This window comes from Oenanthe melanoleuca, chromosome 23, assembly GCF_029582105.1.
Source record: "Oenanthe melanoleuca isolate GR-GAL-2019-014 chromosome 23, OMel1.0, whole genome shotgun sequence".
Classification (NCBI taxonomy): domain Eukaryota; kingdom Metazoa; phylum Chordata; class Aves; order Passeriformes; family Muscicapidae; genus Oenanthe; species Oenanthe melanoleuca.
This window is the reverse complement of record NC_079356.1, coordinates 4,299,219-4,322,472: the sequence shown is the minus strand read 5'-3', so window position 1 is coordinate 4,322,472 and position 23,254 is coordinate 4,299,219. Positions and strand designations below refer to the sequence as shown.

The 23,254-nt window shown below is 64.6% G+C and overlaps 1 protein-coding gene across 1 annotated transcript in view; it reads left to right on the top strand.

The window, feature by feature from the left end:
• ADGRB2 (adhesion G protein-coupled receptor B2) overlaps window positions 1-21,161 on the top strand; it is a 28,311-nt gene extending 7,150 nt beyond the window's left edge. Inside the window, 31 exon segments of the mRNA XM_056509428.1 lie at window positions 1,135-1,218; window positions 2,671-2,835; window positions 3,732-3,896; window positions 5,674-5,838; window positions 6,402-6,566; window positions 6,643-6,744; window positions 7,646-7,752; window positions 8,670-8,864; window positions 8,959-9,027; window positions 9,817-9,925; window positions 10,578-10,724; window positions 11,807-11,882; window positions 11,953-12,055; window positions 12,811-12,854; window positions 14,829-14,955; window positions 15,359-15,462; window positions 15,812-15,914; window positions 16,122-16,272; window positions 16,493-16,562; window positions 16,660-16,726; window positions 16,838-16,923; window positions 17,452-17,550; window positions 18,246-18,417; window positions 18,488-18,583; window positions 18,713-18,752; window positions 18,880-19,321; window positions 19,323-19,539; window positions 19,782-19,817; window positions 20,070-20,174; window positions 20,325-20,378; window positions 20,484-21,161. Coding sequence (XP_056365403.1) covers window positions 1,135-1,218; window positions 2,671-2,835; window positions 3,732-3,896; window positions 5,674-5,838; window positions 6,402-6,566; window positions 6,643-6,744; window positions 7,646-7,752; window positions 8,670-8,864; window positions 8,959-9,027; window positions 9,817-9,925; window positions 10,578-10,724; window positions 11,807-11,882; window positions 11,953-12,055; window positions 12,811-12,854; window positions 14,829-14,955; window positions 15,359-15,462; window positions 15,812-15,914; window positions 16,122-16,272; window positions 16,493-16,562; window positions 16,660-16,726; window positions 16,838-16,923; window positions 17,452-17,550; window positions 18,246-18,417; window positions 18,488-18,583; window positions 18,713-18,752; window positions 18,880-19,321; window positions 19,323-19,539; window positions 19,782-19,817; window positions 20,070-20,174; window positions 20,325-20,378; window positions 20,484-20,678 — 3,860 coding nt within the window. The 3' untranslated portion in view covers window positions 20,679-21,161.
• Window positions 21,162-23,254: the final 2,093 nt, after the last annotated feature.

The following is a 23,254-nucleotide window of genomic DNA, read 5'->3' as shown; positions in this document are numbered from 1 at the left end:
TCGCTTGTTATTTTTGGTGAGCCGAGCCATAAATTGGTGCCACCTCGCTGCAGCAATGGGGACGGGGGAGCACCTCCGCCTGGCACGGTGGGGACACGGGCACCCTGCCTGCTCCAGGGACCTGGCACCCCGGGCTGGGGTCCAGCTGCCACCCCGGGGACAGTTTTGGGGTTGATGTGACACAGTTTTGGGGGGCTGGGAGCGTGCTCAACCAGGGGTTGCTCTCAGGGGGGCTCAGCATCCCTGTAACCCCCTGAAATGTCCTATGCTGGCCTGTCCCCTGTCCCCATCCTGTCCTCAGCCCTGTCCCAGCCTGTCCCAACCTGTCCCCTGCCCTGTCCCCTGCCCTGTTCCCTGTCCCCTGCCCTGTCCCCAGCCCTGTCCCAACCTGTCCCCAGCCCTGTCCCCAGCCCTGTCCCCTGCCCTGCCCTGTTCCCAGCCTTGTTCCCTGTCCCCTGTCCCCAGCCCTGTCCCCTGTCCGCTGCCCTGCCGTGTCCCCTGTTCCCTGTCCCCTGCTCTGTCCCCTGTCCCCTGTCCCCAGCCCTGTCCCATGCCTGTCCCCAGCCCTGTCCCCTGTCCCAGCCCTGTCCCCTGCCCCGTCCCAGCCTGTCCCCTGTCCCCAGCCTGTCCCCAGCCTGTCCCAGCCCTGTTCCCTGTCCCCTGTCCCAGCCCTGTCCCCTGCCCTGTCCCCAGCGCTGTCCCCTGTTTCCCCTGTCCCCAGCCTGTCCCCAGCCTGCCCTGTCCCCTGCCCTGTCCCCAGCCCAGCCCTGTCCCTAGCCTGTCCCCAGACCTGTCCCAGCCCTGTCCCCAGCCCTGTTCCCTGTCCCCTGTCCCAGCCCTGTCCCCTGTCCCCAGCCCTGTCCCCAGCCCTGTTCCCTGTCCCTGCCCTGTCCCCTGCCCTGTCCCAGCCTGTCCCCTGTCCCAGCCCTGTCCCCAGCCTGTCCCCAGCCTGTTCCCTGCCCTGTCCCCTGCCCTGTCCCCAGCCTGTCCCCAGCCCTGTCCCCTGTCCCCTGTCCCAGCCCTGTCCCCTGTCCCAGCCCTGTCCCCTGTTCTCAGCCTGTCCCCTGTCCCCTGCCCTGCCCTGTCCCAGCCCTGTCCCCTGCCCACTCTCATTCAGGCGTTTCTCTCTCCCAGGCAATGCGGTCGAGGAGAACCAGAAGGTGAAGACCCAGTGGCCACGGTCAGCGGATGAACCCGGGGTCTACATGGCCCAGACAGGTACCAGGAGCAGGCAGGGGGACACTGGTGACACCAGGCTCGTGCACCTGGGGTGACAGAGATGGAGAGACTCCCTTTAGCTTCCTGCCCACGCACTGGCTTAATTTGCTCCATTTATATATTTTTTCCTCTGCACTTTCCTCCGAGGGTTGTAAAGCAAAGAAAAAAAAAAAAAAAGAAAAAAAAATCTATTAATTGTTTCGTTCAAATGTATTTATTTGGCAAATCCATCTGGGTAATTTGAGCGTGCTGCTCCCCCCTCCTCAGCCTCCCTGATTTATGGTCGGAGGGCTCGGAGGCGAGCGGGAGATGGATGAGCCGCGGCTCTGCTCCATGTGCCTGGCGTGCAGAATTCCAGAATTCCCGGCCACACTCGGCTGCTCACGGGGGCTCTGCCCCGCTGGGGGCTCCTGGGTGACCCCAGCGGTGACCCTGTGTGACACAGAGCAGCCCCAGCACGTTGTCACCGCCGCGGGTGACACGGAGCCCGCGTCCTGCCTGTCTCCAGGACAAATGGGTCCCCTTTGGAGCCCTCCCCATTTATCCCGGTTTAATTGAAACGGATGGGCTCTGCTGCTGGGCTGTCCACGAGCCTCAGAGACATCATCAACCTTAATAAGAGCCGCTTGTTGTAAATGTCACCGTGTGATGGGGTGGGGAGAGAGGGACGTGGAGGGCTGTCCGTGCTGCCCGGGCTGATCCTACCCAGTGCCCGGTGCCCACTGCCCACCCTGCCCAGTGCCCACTGGTGACCCTGCCCGTGCTGATCACTGCCCACTGCCCACCACCCACCGCCCACCCTACCCACTGCCCAGTTCCCACCCTGCCCAGTGCCCACTGCCCACCCTGCCCGTGCTGATCATCCTGCCCATGCTGCCCACTGCTCACCCTGCCCACCCAGCTCACCCTGCCCGTGCTGATCACTGCCCACTGCCCACCCTGCCCACTGCCCACCCTACCCACTGCCCAGTTCCCACCCTGCCCATTGCCCAGTGCCCACCCTGCCCGTGCTGATCATCCTGCCCATGCTGCCCACTGCTCACCCTGCCCACCCTGCTCGCCCTGTCCGTGCTGCCCACTGCTCACCCTGCCCACCCAGCTCACCCTGTCCGTGCTGCCCACTGCTCACCCTGCCCACCCTGCTCGCCCTGTCCGTGCTGCCCCCTGCCCACCCTGCCTGCATCACCATCACCTCCCAGGGCGGATCCTGTCCCTCCCCCCAGCTGCCATCCCGTGCTCCAATCCCTTCTCCAGCTCTATCTGATGCTGAGCCCAGTGACACCCTCAGTGCCACCCGTGTCACCCACCCCTCATCCTCCTCCGTGTCACCCACCCCTCATCCTCACCCCGCGCTCACCAGCGCCACCCACCCACCTCCCTGCCCCGTTCGCGGCACTGCGCCGGTGGCGTGTCCCTGTCCCCGCGGGCTCTCAGGCTCGCTGTCTCCCTCAGGGGACCCTGCGGCGGAGGAGTGGTCGCAGTGGAGCGTGTGCTCCCTGACGTGCGGCCAGGGCTCCCAGGTGCGGACGCGCTCCTGCGTCTCCTCTCCCTACGGGACGCTGTGCAGCGGGCTGCTCCGGGAGACCCGCGCCTGCAACAACACCGCCACCTGCCCAGGTACGGGGGACACCGGGGACACCACCGGGGACACGGGGGACACCACCGGCTCCCCGCAGGGCTGAGCAGCCGGATGGGGACACAGAGGATGCGTTGCTGGGACATCTCTGGGGTGTCCTCGGGGTGTTGTGGTGGATGAGAAGGGCGGCTTGGCGCGGTTCTGGTGCCCACCCTGCGCTGGGATGCTCCGAGTGCTGCTGGCATCCTCCGTCCTCTCTTGGGAAACCGCAAGGGAGGTGTCTGAAACGGGAGCCCTGCACCCTGTGCCCCGCCAGCAGGGCTGCTGATGGGGATGTGGCTCGGGGGCTCCGTCCTCTGCCAGCTGTGGGCTCCTCCTGGATGGATGTCCCCGAGGTTTTGTGCTGGAGCCGGGGGGATTTGGAGCCTGGCATTCCGAGAGGTTCCCGGGGCTGAGCTGCTGGGTGCCGTGAGGGAGGTGACAGGCGGGTGACAGGCAGGATGCCGGGGGTCGCCTGTCTGTCCGTGGTGCTGTCCGTGCGTCTCGTGTGGAAATCAGAGCGACCTCAGGATGTCACGGTGGCAGCCGCACTGCCCTGTCCCACCCTGGGCTGTCTCAGGGGATTGTCACCTCTGGGACACGCAGTGTCGGTTCCCCTCCCTATCTGGGGGTGCAGCCCTGTCCTGGCACCCCGAGGACATTGAGGTGGATCATCCTTTAGGATGGCCCCGATCCTTTCCTGGGAGCTCCTGTGTGTCTTTGGGGGGGAACATGCGCCGCCAGTGCCGAGACCCCAAAAGAGAGGCTGGAGCAGCAGAGGGGCGGCAGCGGCAGCGCTGCCAGCTCAGGGATTCGGTTCGATGGCTGAGCTGAGCCCTGCGCAGGGCAGGAGGAGGAGGAGGAGGAGGCTGGAGCCCCGGGCTGTGCTGTGTTGCAGTGCCCGGCGCGTGGCAGGCGTGGTCCCCGTGGAGCCTGTGCTCGGTGACCTGCGGGCGGGGCGCCAGGACCAGGAGGCGGCTCTGCGCGGCCTCGCGGCGCCGAGGGATGGCCTGCGAGGGCCCCGAGCTGCAGGCCAAGCCCTGCAATATCGCGATATGCCCCGGTCAGTACCTCCCTCTCCCCACGCTCCTTCTTCCCGCCGGGAATGCCAGGAGACGGCGCCGGGAGGGTCGCGCTGGGACAGCAGGTGTGACACTGAGTGCACCGTGCTGTCCCCCCTGGAAATCCAAAATCAGACCCCAGTGTGGTCAGGGAACCACAGAGGAGGTGGCTCCTTCCCTCCCCATCTGCTGCGTGTGGCACTGGGGTGGCACGGGGAGGTGACAACTGCAGGGTCTGTTTGCACACAGGTGGCACTGCCACACCTGTCCCTTGTCCTGCGTGCCAGGAGTGGCCGTGGTGGCGGCTGTGGGGTTTCTGTGGTGATGGGCAGGGATGTTGTGTCTTGGATGGTGTCCCCATGGGGACCCCACGTCACCCTGAGCAGGGGAGGGCGGGAGCTGCTCCTGCAGCAGCTCTGGCAGGGATGTGGCACCCATGGCACAGCTCTGGCCACGGCCAAAGCCCTCTGGAGCCTCGAGCTTGGCAGGGCACCATGCCAGGGATGCTGGATTTGGTTGGAAGTGATGCCAGTGGTGCTGGATTTGGCCAGAAGTGATAACAGCGATCTTGGGTTTGGCTGGGAGTGACACCAGGGATTCTGGGTTTGGTTGGAAGAGATGCCAGAAATTCTGGGTTTGGTTGGAAATGATGCCAGAGATGCCAGATCTGGTTGGAAAGCAATGCTGGAGCTTCTGGATTTGGTAGGACCGATGCCAGAGATGCTGGATTTGGCCAGAAGCGACACCAGGGATTCTGGATTTGTTGGGAAAGCAATGCTGGAGCTTCTGGATTTGGTAGGACCGATGCCAGAGATGCTGGATTTGGCCAGAAGCGACACCAGGGATTCTGGATTTGTTGGGAAAGCAATGCTGGAGCTTCTGGATTTGTCACGACCAATGCTGGAGATGCTGGGTTTGGCCAGAAGTGACACGAGGTATTCTGGATTTGGTCGGAAATGATGCCAGGGATGCTGGATTTGCTTGGAAGTGATACCAGGGATGCTTGATTCGGCAGGACTGGTGCCAGGAGTGCTGGATTTGGTTGGAAGTGATACCAAGTATTCTGGATTTGGCTGAAAATGATGCCAGGGATGCTGGATTTGGTTGGAAATTATGCCAGGGATTCTCGATTTGCTTGGAAAGCAATGCTGGAGTTTCTAGATTTGTCAGGACCGATGCCAGAGATGCTGGGTTTGGCCAGAAGCGACACCAGATATTCTGGATTTCATTGAAAATGATGCCAGGGATGCTGGATTTGGCCAGAAGTGACACCAGGGATGCTGGATTTGCTTGGAAAGCAATGCTGGAGTTTCTAGATTTGTCAGGACCGATGCCAGGGATTCTGGATTTGGTTGGAAGTGACACCAGATATTCTGGATTTGGTTGGAAATGATGACAAGGATGTTGGATTTGCTTGGGAAACAATGCTGGAGTTTCTGGATTTGTCAGGACCCGATGCCAGAGATGCTGGGTTTGGCCAGAAGTGACACCAGATATTCTGGATTTGGCCAGAAGTGACACCAGGGATTCTGGATTTGCTTGGAAAGCAATGCTGGAGTTTCTGGATTTGTCAGGACCGATGCCAGGGATGCTGGGTTCGGTTGGAAGCGATGCCAAAGTTGCCAGAAATACCAAATGTGGCGCGAGCAGCACCCGGGTCCCCACTCTGAGCGTGCCCCTCGTGTCACAGCCGCCGTGGGGCCGGTCCCGTGGGCCCGTAGGTCGGACCCGTCGGCCAGGACGAGGAGGGAGCTGACGCCGCTGTCCTTGTCCCCGCAGTGGAAGGGCAGTGGCTGGAGTGGGGCGCCTGGAGCCGCTGCTCCGTCACCTGCGCCAACGGCACCCAGCAGCGGACGCGCAGGTGCAGCGTCTCGGCCCACGGGTGGGCCGAGTGCCGCGGGGCCCACGCCGACGCCCGGGAGTGCTCCAACCCCGCCTGTCCCAGTAAGGCCCCGCGCGCTTCTTGGGGTTTTGGGGAGCGGGGGGACGCCGCCGGTGGCGCCCGGAGTGCCTCCGCTGCGGAGAGGGAGCCTGAGGGCGATGCCAGGGATCCCCGGGCGCGGCTCAGCTGCAGGTTGGCGCTGTCCTCGCGTTGGGGCGCGTTGGGGACCCGCCGGTGCCAGGCGGCTGCGGGTGCGGCCGTGCTTTGGGTGTAAAAGCATGAGGGACACCTCGCGTGTGCGCACCTGGCGCGGGATGGACCGCGGGGTCCTCACCCCGTCCTTCCATCCCGTGGTTCCATCCCGTCCTCCGAGCCGCTGCCTGCTCCGCGGGAGAGGCGGCGGCTGGTGGCGGCCGCGCCCATGGATGGTGGCAGGGAACGAGTGGCATCTGCAGCAGGATGCCAGTCTGCTCGGAAAGAGATTTCGGTCGCCCATCCATGGATTTCACACCCCGCGGGATTTCGGCTCACAGCGCGGGCACGGGGGGGTGGCGGGGGGGCAGCGCCGACGGTGCCGCTGTCCACGCGCGGAGCCGGGTGTCCCACAGCGTCCCCATCCCCACAGCAGACAGCAAGTGGGGTCCTTGGAACCACTGGAGCCTCTGCTCCAAGACGTGCGACACCGGCTGGCAGCGGCGCTTCCGCATGTGCGAGGGCACGGGCGTGCAGGGCTACCCCTGCGAGGGCACCGGCGAGGAGGTGAAGACCTGCAACGAGAAGAAGTGCCCAGGTAAGGGGGTACCCCCCGCCCCAGCGCCCCTCACCCCACACCTGGGCGGTGCTGATCCCCCCTTTCCCCCCCCCAGCTTACCACGAGATGTGCAAGGACGAGTACGTGATGCTGATGACCTGGAAGAAAACGGCCGCCGGGGAGATCATCTACAACAAGTGTCCCCCCAACGCCACAGGTGACACCAGGTGTCCCCAGGGCTGCAGTGGGGCAGGGTGGGTGGTTTTGGGGTCGAGCACCTCAAAACCTCAGGGGCAGTGGGTGGCATGAGGGACAAGTGGCCCTCTGACCTGGAGCAGAGTAGCAGGGGGTGGCATTTGGGTTGAGCCACCCCAAATCCCCAGGACAGAGGGTGGCACCGGGTTTGAGCCACCTAGAGACAAGCAAGGGACAGAGGGTGGCACTGGGGCCAAGAACCCACAAATTCCAGGGGCAGAGGGTGGCATTGGGGTCAGGTACCCCTAAACTCCCCTGGCCTTGGAGCAGAGCAGGGGCTGGTGGGGTTGAGCCACCCCAAATCCTCAGGGACAGAGGGTGACATTGGGGTTGAACCACCTGGAGCAGGGCAGGAGGTGTTTGGTAACATTGGGGTCAAGCACCCCCAAACCCCAGGGGCAGAGGGTGACACTGGTGTCAAGCACCCCCAAATCCCAGAGACAGAGGGTGACATGGTCTTAAGCACCCCCAAACCCCAGGGACAGAGGGGATCATTGGGGTTGTGCCACCTGGAGCAGGACAGGGCGTGGTGGGTGACATTTGGGTTGAGCCACACCAAATCCCCAGGGACAGAGGGTGACACTGGTCTCAAGCACCCCAAATCCCACGGGGAAAGGGTGACACTGGGGTCAAGCACCCCAAACCCCAGGGGGAAAGGGTGTCACTGGGGTCAGGCACCCCAAATCCCCAGGGGCAGAGGGTGACACTGGTCTCAAGCACCCCAAACCCCAGGGGGAAAGGGTGGCACTGGGGTCAAGCACCCCAAATCCCCCGGCCCTGGAGCTGTGCAGGGAGCTGTGGGTGGCACTGCTGTGCCAGGAAGGGGTTCCAGTGCCAGCCCCAATCCCAAATCTCCATCCCAGGGACTGCCAGCCGCCGGTGCCTGCTGAGCCCCCACGGCGTCGCCTACTGGGGTGTGCCCAGCTTCGCCCGCTGCGTCTCCCACGAGTACAGATACTTGCATCTCTCAGTAGGTGCCCGCTCTGGCACGGCCCCTTCTGTCCCCTGCCCCTGTCCCCGGGGCTCTGTCCCATCCCTGGCACCCCTCTGGCGTGGGGAAACTGAGGCAGGGCTGGCTGGGTGGGCTGGGGAAGGGGATCCCATCCAGGCTGTGTCCGTGGGAAGGTTCCCTCAGATCCCCATGGAATCCCCTGTGGGGTGGGAATAGGGATCCCGTCCCTCAGCTGGTGGGGGGTTCTGGTTGGAGTTGTGTTCCTGAGTGTTTGGGAAAAGGTTTTTGGGATGGGGATGATACCCCCTGACCCCTGTGAATGTCCCCAGACCACCCTGCATGTCCCCAAACCCCTGTGAATGCCCCCAGATCACCCTGAATGTCCCCAAACCTCTGTGAATGTCCCCAGACTCCTGTGAATGTCCCCTGACCCCATGGAATGTCCCCAAACCCATGTGAATGTCCCCAGACCCCATGGGTGTCCCCAAACCTCTGTGAATGTCCCCAGACTCCTGTGAATGTCCCCTGACCCCATGGAATGTCCCCAAACCCATGTGAATGTCCCCAGACCCCATGGGTGTCCCCAAACCCATATGAATGTCCCCAAACCTCTGTGAACGTCCCCAGACCATCCTGGATATCTCCAAACCCCTGTGAATGTCCCCAGACCCCATGGATGTCCCCAAACCTCTGTGAATGTCCCCAGATCACCCATAGATGTCCCCAAACCCCTGTGAATGTCCCCAGATCACCCAGCATGTCCCCAAACCCCTCTGGACTCCCTCACCCCGCACATCCCGCCGCTGCCTTAATTACCTTAACTACCACAATTAGCTCTGCATTGTCCCCGGGGCTCTGGGGACAACAAGGGACACTCAGCACTGCCGGGGGGTGGTGGCAGCGGAGTGACGCCGCTGTCCCCACCCCTGTACCAGCTGCGGGAGCACCTGGCCAAGGGCCAGCGGGTGCTGGCAGGGGAGGGCATGTCGCAGGTGGTGCGGAGCCTGCTGGAGCTCATGGCCCGCAAGACCTACTACAGCGGGGACCTGCTCTTCTCCGTGGACATCCTGCGCAACGTCACCGACACCTTCAAGAGGGCCACCTACATCCCGTCCTCCGAGGACGTGCAGGTAGCGGGCAGGGGGGACAGAGCCGGGGTCCCCTCCCCGGGGAGGTGGCGGTGGCTCGGTCGGTGCCCAGCCCCGCTGAGCCCCGTCCCCGCAGCGCTTCTTCCAGGTGGTGAGCTACATGGTGGATGCGGAGAACCGGGACAAGTGGGAGGATGCTCAGCAGGTGAGTGGTGCGGGAGAAGGTGTGGGGGTTCTTTCTGACCCCCAGGGGCGGTACAGGCGCCAAACTCCGGAGCTCTGTAGGGTCCTACTCTGAGCTCTTGGCTCTTGCTTGTCGGGTAATTCTCTAAACAAGCAAAGCAGCTAATAGTTAAAAAAGTTATTTATTACAGAGCTCATCTTGTTACAAAGTGCATGTTATTACAAAGCACATCAGTCTCAACAGGCAATAGCAAAAATAGTGGCAAGCAATGGCAAAAGGAGCAGCAATAAGCAAATGGCTAGAAGCCACAATGGCTAAAAGTACCAACTCTCCCCAATACAAACTCTTATATAGGATTTTTCCAACAAGCTAAGACACAAACTGGGACCACCTCTCCTTGACCTATTAGAATTCCAGTTTCTTAGCACAGCAGGCTTCGTAAAGAACTATGCATAGAATCTGTCTTGTTCTATCTAAGAAATGTCAGCAATATAAGAATATTAGACTATAGCTCTATGTCTAAGCACTGTCTACAGCTGTGGGCTTGGAGCCTCCACTGCAGATCTCAGTGTGTTAAAACCTTCCCTAGAACTCACACTGCTGCTGTGGCATTTGAGACCTTTCACTTACTAAAAACATCAGAACTCACCCTAAAACTTATTCAATCCCTGCACTCTGATTTCTGTCTGAAGAATTCAGAGAGTCCCTGACTCATGACTCCAACGGGGGGAGGGTGGGTGGTGGCAGCCGGGGTGTCCCCACCACAGAGGTGTCCCCAGCGCGGTGACACATCCCCGGTGGCGGTTCCAGGTCTCTCCCGGCTCCGTGCACCTGATGAAGGTGGTGGAGGATTTCATCCACCTGGTGGGGAACGCGCTGAAGGCTTTCCAGAGCTCCCTCATCGTCACCGACAACCTGGGTGAGCTGCGGGGCAGGGCGGGGACACGAGGGGACAGAGTGGCGGGGCAGGGCGGGGACATGAGGGGACACAGGAGCAGGGCAGGGCGGGGACATGAGGGGACACAGGAGCGGGGCAGGGAGGGGACAGAGCGGCGGGGCAGGGCGGGGACATGAGGGGACACAGGAGCGGGGCAGGGTGGGGACATGAGGGGACACAGGAGCAGGGCAGGGCGGGGACATGAGGGGACACAGGAGCGGGCCAGGGTGGGAACACGAGGGGACACAGGAGCGGGGCAGGGTGGGGACATGAGGGGACACAGGAGCGGGGCAGGGTGGGGACACGAGGGGACACAGGAGCGGGGCAGGGTGGGGACATGAGGGGACACAGGAGCGGGGCAGGGAGGGGACACGAGGGGACAGAGCGGCGGGGCAGGGCGGGGACATGAGGGGACACAGGAGCGGGGCAGGGATGGGACAGAGCAGCGGGGCAGGGCGGGGACATGAGGGGACAGAGCGGCGGGGCAGGGTGGGGACATGAGGGGACACGGGAGCAGGGCAGGGTGGGGACAGAGCGGTGGGGCAGGGCGGGGACATGAGGGGACAGAGCGGCGGGGCAGGGCGGGGACATGAGGGGACACGGGAGCGGGAGGTGACAGCGGTGTCCCCCACAGTGACCAGCATCCAGCGCGAGCCCGTGAGCGCCGTGTCCAGCGACATCAACTTCCCCATGAAGGGGCGGCGGGGGATGAAGGACTGGGCCCGCAGCTCCGAGGACAAGCTCTTCATCCCCAGGGAGGTGCTGAGCCTCGCCTCGGCCGGTGAGCGGGGGCGCCCAGCTGTGCGCACAGCTGGCAGGGCGGGGCGCACATCTGGAGCGGTGCGGGTGTGCCCGTCTGAATGTCCCCGGAGGGCTCGGGACGGCGCGTGGGTGTGCGAGGTGCACATCTGGAACTGTGCACGTGGGTGTGAGCCTGCACATCTGGAACTGCGCACGTGGGTGTGGGGCTGCACATCTGGAACTGTGCATGTGTGTGGGGGGCTGCACATCTGGAATTGTGCACGTGTGTGTGGGGCTGCACATCTGGAACTGTGCACGTGGGTGTGGGGGGCTGCACATCTGGAACTGTGCACGTGGGTGGGGGGCTGCACATCTGGAACTGTGCATGAGTGTGTGGGGCTGCACATCTGGAACTGTGCACGTGTGTGGGGGGCTGCACATCTGGAACTGTGCATGAGTGTGTGGGGCTGCACATCTGGAACTGTGCACGTGGGTGTGGGGCTGCACATCTGGAACTGTGCACGTGGGTGTGAGCCTGCACATCTGGAACTGCGTATGGCGTGTGCGAGGTGCACATCTGGAGGTGTTGTGAGCGTGCACATCTGGGAGCGGGCAGGGGCGCGCACAGGTGTGAGTGTGTGTGTGTGTGTGCACATCTGGATGTGAACGTGTGAGTGAGCCTGCACAACTGGATGTGCGTGCACGAGCGAGCCTGCACATCTGGATGTGAACGCCTGAGAGCTTGCACATCTGGAACTGTGCACCTTTTCCTGAGCCTGCACATCTGGAGCTGTGCGTGTATGTGTGAGCCTGCACATCTGGATGTGCACGAGTGTGTGAGCCTGCACATCTGGAGCTGCGCGCGAGTGTGTGAGCCTGCACATCTGGAAGTGCCTGGGTGTGCGCACACGCGGCCGTGCACATCTGGAGGCGCCGCGCGCACGGGCGCTGCACATCTGGTGCAGCTGCGAGCTCACGCCTGGCTCCCGTTCACACACACACACGTGAGCGGCATCCCCGGGCGTGTCCAGGTGACCAGGCGTGCTGGGGGAGGGGCCAGCGCACATCTGGGCGCACATCTGGCGGCCCCGCGCGTCACCGAGCGCCTGGCTCTCCCCGCAGAAGCCGAGGAGTCGTCGCACTTTGTCATCGGGGCGGTGCTGTACCGCACGCTGGGGCTCATCCTGCCCCCGCCCAGGTGAGTGGCACCGCCCGCGGTGTCTCCTGCTGTCCCCCGGCCTGTCACAGCCCCGTGTCCCTTCCCGCAGGAGCCCCCTGGCTGTCACCTCCAAGGTGCTGACGGTGACCGTGCGCCCGCCCACGCGGCCCGCGGAGCCGCTCGTGCTGGTGGAGCTGTCCCACATCATCAACGTGAGTGTCCCCTCCCCTGGCACCGGGAATGTCCCTTCCCATGTCACCAGTGAGTGTCCCCTCCCCTGGCACCGTGAATGTCCCTTCCCTCATCACTGTGTCCCTTTCCCATGTCACCATGAATGTCCCCACATCACCCACATTAATGTCCCTTCCCATGTCACCAGTGTGTCCCTCTCCATGTCACCGTGAATGTCCCTTCCCACATCACCAGTGAGTCTCTCCTCCCATGACATCAATGTAAGTGTCCCCCTCCGATGTCACCGATGTGTGTCCCCCTCCCCACGTCATCAGCCTTTGTCCCCCTTTCCACCCCGTGACTGTTCGTGTCCCTCGTCACCACTGAAAGTGTCCCAGTCCCACGTCACTGTGAGTGTCCCCCTCTGCGTCACCCACACAAGTGTCCCTTGTCCCACTCTGTCATTGTGTCCCCCCCTGCGTCATCCACACAAGTGTCCCTTGTCCCACGTTGTCATTGTGAGTGTCCCTTCCCACGGTGTGGCACTTCCTCATCATCAGCCGTCCTGTGTCATCACCACCACGAGTGTCCCCTTCCCCTCCCACCCCACGGATGTGTCACCCCCTCAGTCTCACGTGGGTCCCTGTCACCTGCAGGCACTCAGAGCCGGCAGTTCCCGTTTGTGGCACGGTCCCTGTGCCCACGGTGGGGACAGGCCAGCCCTGGGACACCCGGGGATCTCCTCGCGGGTGGGGGCAGGGCTGGGGAGGGCTCTAACCTGTCCCCGTGTCCGCAGGGCACGTCCCACCCGCAGTGTGTCACCTGGGACTACTCGAGGACGTGAGTGAGGGGCGGGAACACGGGGACACAGGGACACAGGGACAAGGGGACACAGGAACACATGGGCAAGGGGACACGGGGACATGGGGACACGGGGGCATGGGGACACAGGGACACGGGGACACAGGGACACGGGGACATGGGGACACAGGGACACAGGGACACAGGGACAAGGGGACACAGGAACACATGGGCAAGGGGACACGGGGACATGGGGACACGGGGACATGGGGAGACAGGGATACAGGGACACGGGGACACGGAGACACGGGGACATGGGGAGACAGGGATACAGGGACATGGGGACATGGGGACACGGGGACACGGGGAGACAGGGTGGCAGTGCCGGGGGGACTGCTGGGAGGGAGGGGAGCAAGGATGGGAACAAGGATGGGAATAGGGATGGGAACAGGGACGGTAACAGGGAAAGGGGAAACGGGTGGGAACAGGGATTAGAACAGGGATGGGGGAACAGGGATGAGAGCAGGGGTGGGAGAACAGGGATAGGAAGGATGTGGGAATAGGGACGGGAGCAGGGATGGGGGAACAGGGATGGGAACAGGGATGGGAGAGCCGGGATGAGCAGCAGGAACGAGCAGCCGGGACCATCCTTTCCCGTACCCCAGCCCCACCGCACGGGTGATTTGAGCTCCCGCGGGATCGATGTGGCCCCGGAGCCGCGGGGCCGCCCGCGCCAGGCTGCCAGATGTGATTTGTTAGCGCTGGCAGGAATGAGGGAAAGTAGGGCAGGAAGGGGGGCGGGCAGCGCTGCGGGGTGGGGGAGGGCACTGCCAGCCCCCCTGCCCAGGTAGCCGCGGGTGCGCCGCACTCCGGGGTCACTGGTTCCAGTTCATCCCCCAGACCGGTGGGAGGTGCTGGCTGGGATGAGCTGGGCAGGTCAGCCCGGTGCTGGGAACAGTCCCCAGCGGTCCCACAGACCCAGTTCCCGGTTTTCCTGATGTGCTGGGAGCTGTGGCATGGCAGGGTCACCCCTCTCTCTGCTCCCTCATCACGGGGGTCCCCATGACAGGAGGGGTCCCTGTGACAGGAAGGGTCCCCACGGTGGAGAAATCCCTTTAACGGGAAGGGTCCCCATGATGGAGAAATCCCTTTAACGGGAAGGGTCCCCACAGTGGAGAAATCCCTTTAACGGGAAGGGTCCTCGTGATGGAGAAATCCCTTTAACGGGAAGGGTCCCCATGGTGGAGAAATCCCTTTAACGGGAAGGGTCCCCATGATGGAGAAATCTCTTTAACGAGAAAGGGTCCCCATGGCAGGAGGGGTCCCTTTAACAGGAAGGGTCCCCATGGCAGGAGGGTCCCCATAAAAGGAGGAGTCTCCATGATGAGACTCCTTTCTAACAGAAAAAGCCTCCATGACAAAAGTGTCCCCATAAAAGGAGGGTCCCCATAAAAGGAGGAGTTCCCATGGTGGAGAAGTCCCTTTAACAGGAAGGGTCTCCATGGCAGGAGCGCCCCCAAGGGCAGGAGGGGTCCCCATGAAATGAGGGGTGCCCATAAAAGGAGGAGTCCCCATGGTGGACAAATCCTTTCTAACAGGAGAGGTCCCCATGACAGAAGGGTCCCCAAAGCAGGAGGTGTCCCCACGGCAGAGGGGTCCCTAAAGCAGAGGGGTCCCCATAAAGGGGGATCCCCACGGTGAGAGGGAATCATCACCCCCCTGTGAGGGGACACAGGTGCCAGGCGGCTCTCGGGCTGTCCCTGCCTGTCCTGCCACTGCCCCCCAAACCCCCAAACCCGTGTGGGATGATTAATCCCGCACCCTTCCCACTGCAGCGCTCCCAGCAGGATCATCCGGGGCAGGGACAGCTTCACCCCCTCCTCCCCCAGCTCGGGGGGTCCCCTGGCAGTGCCCGGGCAGGGCCAGGAAAGGGTTAACAGCGGAGAGGCGCGAGGGGCTGCGCGTGTTTGATCGTTTCAAATTGCTCTGCCTCGCTCTCTGCTCATTAATCAGGGATGCTGGCTTGGGAAACTGGGACACGGAGAGCTGCCAAACCCTGGAGACCCTCCCGGCGCACACCAAATGCCAGTGCCGCCAGCTCGCCACCTTCGCCGTGCTCGCCCAGCTGCCCAAAGACCTGGTAGGGGACAGGGGACAGGCTGGGGACACGGCGGGTGGGTGGGGTGACCCCCGGGCTGAGAGCGGGGGGGTCCTGAGGGATGGGCACGGAGCGTTTCCTGCTAGGACAGGGTGGGCACTGCAGGGTGGGGGTGTCCAGCAGCAGGCAGGGGAAGGGTCCCCAGAACTCCCCCAGAACCCCCAGCAGGGCGGGTTTGTGCGGGCATGGCCCCCAGGAGGGGAGGGGGCAGCCCTGGCCCCCCACCCCATTGTGTCCCCGTGTTGGGAGGAATGTGCCACCACTGTCACCAACCCCTCTGTGGCACCCAGGGGTCTCCCAGGGTTCAGAGGAGGCAGGGGTCTGGCAGGGAGCAGTGTGGGGGGGTCTGGGCTCAGCCTGTCCCCCCCCCCGGTGTCCCCCCCAGGCCATGGACCCCTCGGGGACACCGTCGGTGCCGCTGATGATCGGCTGTGCCGTGTCCTGCATGGCCCTGCTGACCCTGCTGGTGATCTACGCCGCCTTCTGGAGGTGACCCGAGGGCACCTGGGCACCTGGGGGGCACCTGGGGGGCACCTGGGGGGCACCTGGGGGGCACCTGGGGGGTGGGGCCGTGCGGGGAAGGGGGTGACAAAGGGGGACACGGCGCCAGGGAAGGCTCAGCAGCAATGGGATTAATGGGAATGGAAAATGTGGGTGGGAGGAAATGCCTGGGCTGGCCCAGGGCAGCGCCCACCCAGTGGTGGCGTGGGGCAAGGGACAGGGACAGGGACAGGGAGAGGGACAGGGACAAGGGACAAGGGACAGGGACAAGGACAGGGACAAAGGACAAGGGACAGGGACAGGTTGGTCCCCCGGCCCCACGCCGCTCCTGCCGCAGGTTCATCAAGTCGGAGCGCTCCATCATCCTGCTCAACTTCTGCGTCTCCATCCTGGCTTCCAACATCCTCATCCTCGTGGGCCAGTCCCAGATGCTCAGCAAGGTGGGTGCCACCCCCTGCCACCCTCGGTGGGGTGCCAGGCCACTCGCTGGCTCCCAGCAGCAGATTGGATTTGGATTAACTCGATCCCGGGATTAAATCCTCTGTGTACCGGTGGCTTTGACACAAACCTCGCCGTGGGCGTGGCGGTTTAACCTCTGCGCTGCCGGGCTCGTGTCCCCCTGATGTCCCCGTGTCCCCACCCCGCAGGGCGTGTGCACCATGACCGCCGCCTTCCTCCACTTCTTCTTCCTCTCGTCCTTCTGCTGGGTGCTGACCGAGGCCTGGCAGTCCTACCTGGCGGTGATCGGCCGGATCCGGACACGCCTGGTCAGGAAGCGCTTCCTGTGCTTGGGATGGGGTAAGATCCCGGCCTGGGTGAGAGGGGCGCACCCCTCTCCCGTCCCTGGTGCCCCCCAGGCTCATCAGAGGGGAAACTGAGGCACGGTGGAGGAAAGCAGAGCCAGGTGGTGGCACGCTCAGGTCACGGGGAGCTGTCAGAGGAGCCCCGGGGGCTGGCACAGGCTGTGGGGACAACGCCACCTCCCTCCAGCTCCTCCAGCCTCCTGTCCCCTCCCCAGGGTTGCCAGCCCTCGTGGTCGCCGTCTCCGTCGGCTTCACGCGGACCAAAGGCTACGGGACAGCGAGCTAGTACGTGGGGACAGGGGACAGGGGACACGGGGGCTGCTGCGGGAGCCGGGCACGGCCCCAGGGCTGTCCCCTGACGTGCCACCCGCGGTCCCTGCAGCTGCTGGCTCTCGCTGGAGGGCGGTTTGCTCTACGCCTTCGTGGGACCCGCTGCTGTCATCGTGCTGGTGAGCCGCCCCCGAGAGCCTTGGACCCCCCAAAACCCACCGGGGGGGGGGGGGGGGGGCTGCTGCCGCGGGCAGGGGGGTCCCTGCCAGCCCTGACCCCCCCTCCCGCAGGTGAACATGCTGGTGGGCATCATCGTCTTCAACAAGCTCATGTCCCGCGACGGCATTTCAGATAAGTCCAAAAAGCAGCGAGCTGGGTAAGTGCCCTGCGCCCCGCGGGGGGGTCCCTGGGGCTGCCCCCCGCCCCCCGCGCCCTGCCGGGGGTTGGGCATGGGAGGGACCCCGGCAGCGGGCTGAGGGTGGGGCAGGTTTCACCGCATCAGCGGGCGCCGGGGGCCGAGCCCGGGGGAGCACAGCCCCTCGTTGGGGCAGAATTTGGGGGGGCAGCCACCCTCGGGGGAAGGGGGGTCCGCAGACCGCATCCCCCCCTCCGTGCCCGCCCCCTCCCCTGCCGCTTGGCCACCCCCCCTCGCCATTAACAGCTGCCGCCCCCGACTAACCCGGCGCTCTCTCTTTCTCTCTCTCTCTTTCTTCTCCTCCTCCCATTCGCTTCTTGCCTGTGTCCGTCCATCCATCCCTCCACCCATCTGTCCATCCATCTGTCCATCCCCTCCCCGCCGTCCTGCCTTGCTCCCCCCACCCCTTCCCCGTGCCTGCATCTCCCCCCACCCCCGGTCCTGGCCCGGTCCTGGCCGCGGGGCGCCGGGGGGGCGGTGGGCTCGTAGCTCCGAGCCCCCCCCGTGCGGCAGCCTGCTGCTGAAATGCACCAAGTGCGGCGTGGTGTCCAGCGCGGCCATGACCTCCGCCACCGCCAGCAGTGCCATGTTAGTGCCCGTCCCGCGCCCGCCGCGCCCCCCGCCCCGAGCACAGCGCGGGGGGGGCTCTGGGCATCTCCCCGAGGGGGCTGGGGGGCGCGTTGGGGGTCCCCGAGGGGAAGGAAGGGTGACGCTGTGTGCTCGGGGCGGGGTGTCCCATCACGTCTGCATGGCATGGCTTCCCATGGCAGGTCACCTCATCGCTGGGGTTGGGGGGGCTCTTCTGGCCTGGGGGTGTGGGGGTGTCCCCGGGACCCTCTTCCCGGCGTGTGAGCTCCAGAGGCTGCCCGAGTCCCTCCTCAGGGGGGCTTTAGTCACAACAGAGGCAGCCCTAAAATTCACTGCTAAAAAAAAAGGAGAAAAAAGAAAAAAATCCCCTCTCTGCCGTTCAGGTGGCCGTGGGACGGTGGCGGTGGCCCAGCGTCCCCTCCCCCAGCACCCTGTGGCTGTGTGGGGACAGGGACACAGCCTGGGGGAGGGGGCTGCAGCCCGCAGGTGTCCCCAAACCTCAGTTCCCAGCCAGCGCCGGCTTGGGGACACCGAGGAAGAGGGGACAGCTGGGTGACACAGCCCCGGCCATGCTCGCGGGGCGCGGGGCGAGGCTGGGGGGCTGCTGCGGGGGAGGGGGGCGGTGCTCGGGGGGGGCTGTCCCGGGGCTCCCCCAGCCGCACGGGCTCACCCCGGCCCCTCTCTCCCTGCGCCAGGGCATCGCTGTGGAGCTCCTGCGTGGTCCTGCCTCTGCTGGCGCTGACCTGGATGTCGGCCGTGCTCGCCATGACCGACCGGCGCTCCATCCTCTTCCAGGTCCTTTTCGCCGTCTTCAACTCCGTCCAGGGCTTCGTCATCATCACCGTGCACGGCTTCCTGCGCCGAGAGGTGGGGAGGCGCCGGAGGGGCGCCGGGGCCAGCCCTGGCCGCGGGGCCGTGACCGGCTCTGTCCCCGCAGGTCCAGGACGTGGTCAAGTGTCAGATGGGGGGGTGCAGGAGCGAGGAGAATGAAAACTCGCCCGACTCCTGCAAGAACGGGCAGGTGCAGATCCTGGTGAGTGGGTCCCCCCCTGGAGACCCCGCCGCTGCCCGTGCCGGCCGTGCTGCTTCATTTCCCCGTCTCTCTCCCTCTCTTTCTCTCCTCTCTCTTGTCGCTCTCTCCCCTCTTTCTGGATTTTTATAGACAGATTTTGAAAAGGACGTTGACCTGGCGTGTCAGACAGGTGAGCTCTGTTGTCACCGTGCCACACCTGCGAGGGACAGGCAGCACGAGCCAGGGGGTGTCCCCCGTGTCCCCCCACCCTCCGTGGGACCCTCAGGGCTGGCTCTGACCCCGCTCCCTGCCCACAGTGCTGTTCAAGGAGGTGAACACCTGCAACCCCGCCACCATCACGGGCACCTTGTCCCGCATTTCCCTGGACGGGGACGAAGACCCCAAGCTCAACACGACCTCGGAGGGCGGCCTGGGCTTCTCCAGCCTGCCCGGGAACATCCCCCCCGCCAGCATCCTGGTGCAGGTGCCCAAGATGACGCCCAACGTGGTGGCGGGGCTGACGGAGCTGGGCGAGCCGCCGGCGCAGCAGCTCAGCCTGGAGGCGCCGGGTCCCGTTTACCTGTGCACGGAGAGCAGCCTGCGGCCGCTGGAATACGGCTGGATCCGGGCCCCCGAGCCGCCCCGAGAGAGCGATTACATGATGCTGCCCCGCCGCACCGGCAGCCTCAAGCCCTTCCCCCGGGACGAGGGGACGCTCGGCGGCGGCGCGGAGGAGGCGGTGCCCGGCGGGACGGCGCGGCCCGGCGGCGGAAGGCGATGCCTACCCCGGTTTTGTGGCCGTGGATCACGTCAATGTGAACCTGAACCAGCCCTACGCCACGGTGAAGGCTCCCTACGGCCTCCAGTTCAAGCAGCACCCCACGGTGAGGCAGATCCTGGCCTCGGAGCTGTCGGAGCGCAGCCGCACCATGCCCCGCACCGTGCCCGGCTCTGCCATGAAAGTGGGGTCCCTGGAGGTGAGCGGGGGGCCGGTGCCCGTGGGGACACGTGTGGGGGTGGGGTGTGTGCGCCAGGACACGAGTGCACGTGTAGGGTCGCATGGATTCCCCCCCTGCCGTCCCTCCGTGTCCCCAGCCGGGCATGGCCTGGGGCTGGCATGAGCCCCTAAACCTGATTCGCCCTCATCCCGGGCCTGCAAAGACCTTTTTCCCTTTTCTTCTCCCTCTCCTCCCCCTGCTCCTGCCTGTCCTCCTGCCAGAGGAAGAGGTTGCGGTACTCTGACCTGGACTTCGAGGTAAGTCCTGCCATGGAGGTGTCACCGGTGCCATCATGGGGGGCTGACCCGGTTTGTCCCCACTCCCTTTACCCCTCCAGCAGCTCCTGAGCTCTGAGGGGTTTAGACCAGGCAGTAACAAGTGTTGGCTCTGGATTAAAACACCGATGACGAGCGCGGAGTGGGCTCTGCTGCTTGTCTGGGATGGGGACAGGGACAGGGACAGCGACACAGGCAGTGCCGATGGCCACAGGCTCTGCTCTGCCCCCGCAGAAGGTGATGCACACACGGAAACGTCACTCCGAGCTCTACCACGAGCTCAACCAGAAATTCCACACGCTGGACCGGTACCGGGCTCCATCCACCGGCTCCTCCAAGGTGAGGTCCTGGAGGTCCCATCCTGCCCTGCTCTGAATCCTTTACCTCCTCCTGCATGGACTGTGGCACCCCGGGGAGACTGGGGACACCCCGGGGAGATGGGGGACACCCCGGGGCGCTGCCGAGCTGAGCGTTGGGGTTTTTCCGTAGCGAGAAAAGCGATGGAGCGTCTCATCGGGCGGCGGGGACAAGAGCACGGGCAACGTAAGTTCCTAAAACCCCCTCTGGGGGTTGTCCCATCCCACCCTGGAGAGGGCTGGAGGTGGCTGTGGGGCAGAGCCAGGCCACAGCTGCCCGTCCCCGCCGCAGGATGTGCCCGGCCCCGAGGAGCAGCGGCCGAAGGCTCCGGCGGCACCGCCCAAGCCGTGGAGCACGTTCAAGGCGATGACACTGGGCTCGCTGCCCAGCGCGCAGCGGGAGCGGCTGGAGCTGTGCCGGGCAGACTGGGACAGCCCCTGCGCCGGCCTGGACGCGGCCGACGGCGACTTCCAGACGGAGGTGTGAGCCCCGCGCCCACCGCCGCCGCCTCCGCCCCGTGCGCGGCCCCGGAGCCGCCGCGCTGCGTTTGCTCCGCGTTCTGGGGGTGGGGAGGGGGTCCCTGCCCGGCCGGAGCCGTTTCCCCCACCCCCGGGAGAGCCGCTGCCCACTCGTCCCCCTCCTGCCACCCCCCGGGCGCGGGTGTGGAGGGGACCCGCGCCATCCCCCCCTCCCCAAAATGCTCACCCACGCTCACGCCTGCACCCTCCCCCGGGGCAGGACCGGCCCTCAGTCGAGGCCCTCAGACCTTTGTTCTTTTCTACCGGGATGTTCCTTCACGCCGTGCACCGTGTGCACGCGAGCGGCCGCCCCCCGGGACCTCCCCCCCCTCCCCAAAAAACCCCGGGACCCCCGCGGCCGCCCCCTCCCAGCCCTCCCCACCGTCCCCACCCCACGGGGCAGGTGCTGTCGTTGTTGGAAATAAAAGTTCACTCTCTGTGGTGCCGTGGGGCCGCGGCCGCCGCCTCGTGCTTTGCCTGGGGGTGGCTGTCACCCACTGCACCCCCCTACCCAAAAATCCGCCCCGGGCAGGGCTAATCCTGCACCCACGCGCTGCAAATGAGCATCTGATCACCGGAGCCGGCAGCAGTAATTATGTAGTAATTAATGTGTGAGCAAATTAGGGAATTTAGAGGCCGTGGCCTCACGGAGCCGCTCCGGGTGGGCTGCCCGGCACTGCTGGAGCATCCTGGAATCCGGAGCTGGGGGATGCTCAGGAGATGGAGCTGGGGCAGCAGGAGCAGCAGCCGAGAGTGGGAATGCCCGAGCGGGAGCAGTGTCGGGACACAGGTGCTGGAGGGGAGGAATTCTCTGTTCGGTGGCTCTCAGCACATCTGGGATGAGAGATTTTCGTCCATGGTGTGGATCACGGCACCAAAAAACAAAACTTCCTGCTGTGAGTGCCGTGGCTGTGCCATGCTGGGAGCAGATCCCGGTCACGGCTGCTCCTTCCCTCTGGAAAAGCGTCCCGAGCTTCCGGAGGGCTTCCCTTGGGCAGGACAGGCTTGGGAAGAGCAAGGGGCACTGCTCAGTTCGGGTTGGCCACTGGCCAGTTCAGGTTGGTGGTCATTGCCCAGTTCAGGTTGGTGGTCATTGCCCAGTTCGGGTTGGTGGTCATTGCCCAGTTCAGGTTGGTGGCCACTGCCCAGTTCGGGTTGGTGGCCACTGCCCAGTTCGGGGGCTACTGTTCAGTTTGGGTTGGTGGCCACTGCCCAGTTTGGGTTGGTGGCCACTGCTCAGTTCGGGTTGGTGGTCATTGCCCAGTTCGGATTGGTGGTCACTGCCCAGTTCGGGTTGGTGGCCGCTGCTCAGTTCAGGTTGGTGGCCACTGCTCAGTTCGGGTTGGTGGCCGCTGCTCAGTTCAGGTTGGTGGCCACTGCCCAGTTCGGGTTGGTGGCCACTGCTCAGTTCGGGTTGGTGGCCACTGCTCAGTTCGGGTTGGTGGCCACTGGCCAGTTCAGGTTGGTGGTCATTGCCCAGTTCAGGTTGGTGGCCACTGCCCAGTTCGGGTTGGCCACTGCCCAGTTCGGGTTGGTGGCCACTGCCCAGTTCGGGTTGGCTACTGCTCAGTTTGGGTTGGTGGCCACTGGCCAGTTTGGGTTGGTGGCCACTGCCCAGTTCGGGTTGGCTACTGCTCAGTTTGGGTTGGTGGCCACTGCCCAGTTCGGGTTGGCTACTGCTCAGTTCGGGTTGGTGGCCACTGCTCAGTTTGGGTTGGTGGCCACTGCTCAGTTCGGGTTGGTGGCCACTGCTCAGTTTGGGTTGGTGGCCACTGGCCAGTTTGGACCACGGGACAGGACAGGAGATGCTGCTCCCAGCCCCAAGCGCCCGTGCTGGGACACGGGGACACGATGTGACCCTTGGGGTGGGGGAGCCTCTCCCCAGCCCCAGGGGATGGAAGCACCAATTTCACCCCCCAGTTCATCCCAGTTCGGGTTTGGGGTGCGGGGAGAAGCCGTTTGGGGGTCCCAGCGTGGTGATGAAGAGGAGGGGGTGGAAGGAGCCGAATTACTCCACTGCCACCTCCTGAGGGGGATCCAGCTGTGCGGGGAGGGGGCTGGCACGAGCACGAGGATTTTGGCTGCCCGTGCCAGGGGTCGGGACTGTGGGTGACAGGTCCTGGCACAGCCGGGGGCTGCCGGGGGGCTCCCAGCCCCACGGAAGGTGTGGGTCAGGGGCGCCATCCCCTCCTTGGGGTGTCCCTAAAGGCAGCCACATCCTCCGGCTCTGGTTTCTGCCACGCACTGGGATCCCCCCGCCCCCTTTTTGGGGGATCTGGGGCCTGCTCCAGCTCCCCTCCTCTCCCTCCCAGCCAAACGCGGCCGCGAGAGGCAGAGTCAGGGTTTCCTGGGGCATCTGTTGGCGATTAGCAGCTTTTATTACTCATGGAGACGCCAGATGGGGCGAGGGAACGGAGCCCGGGCCAGAGGCACAGGCTCGTGGCGTGTCCCAGCACAAGGGGACAAGGGACAGCCCCAAATCCTGCGGGATGGGGGGCACGGGGCGGGTCAGAGCAGATCGCAGAGCTCTGGAGCCATTTTCCA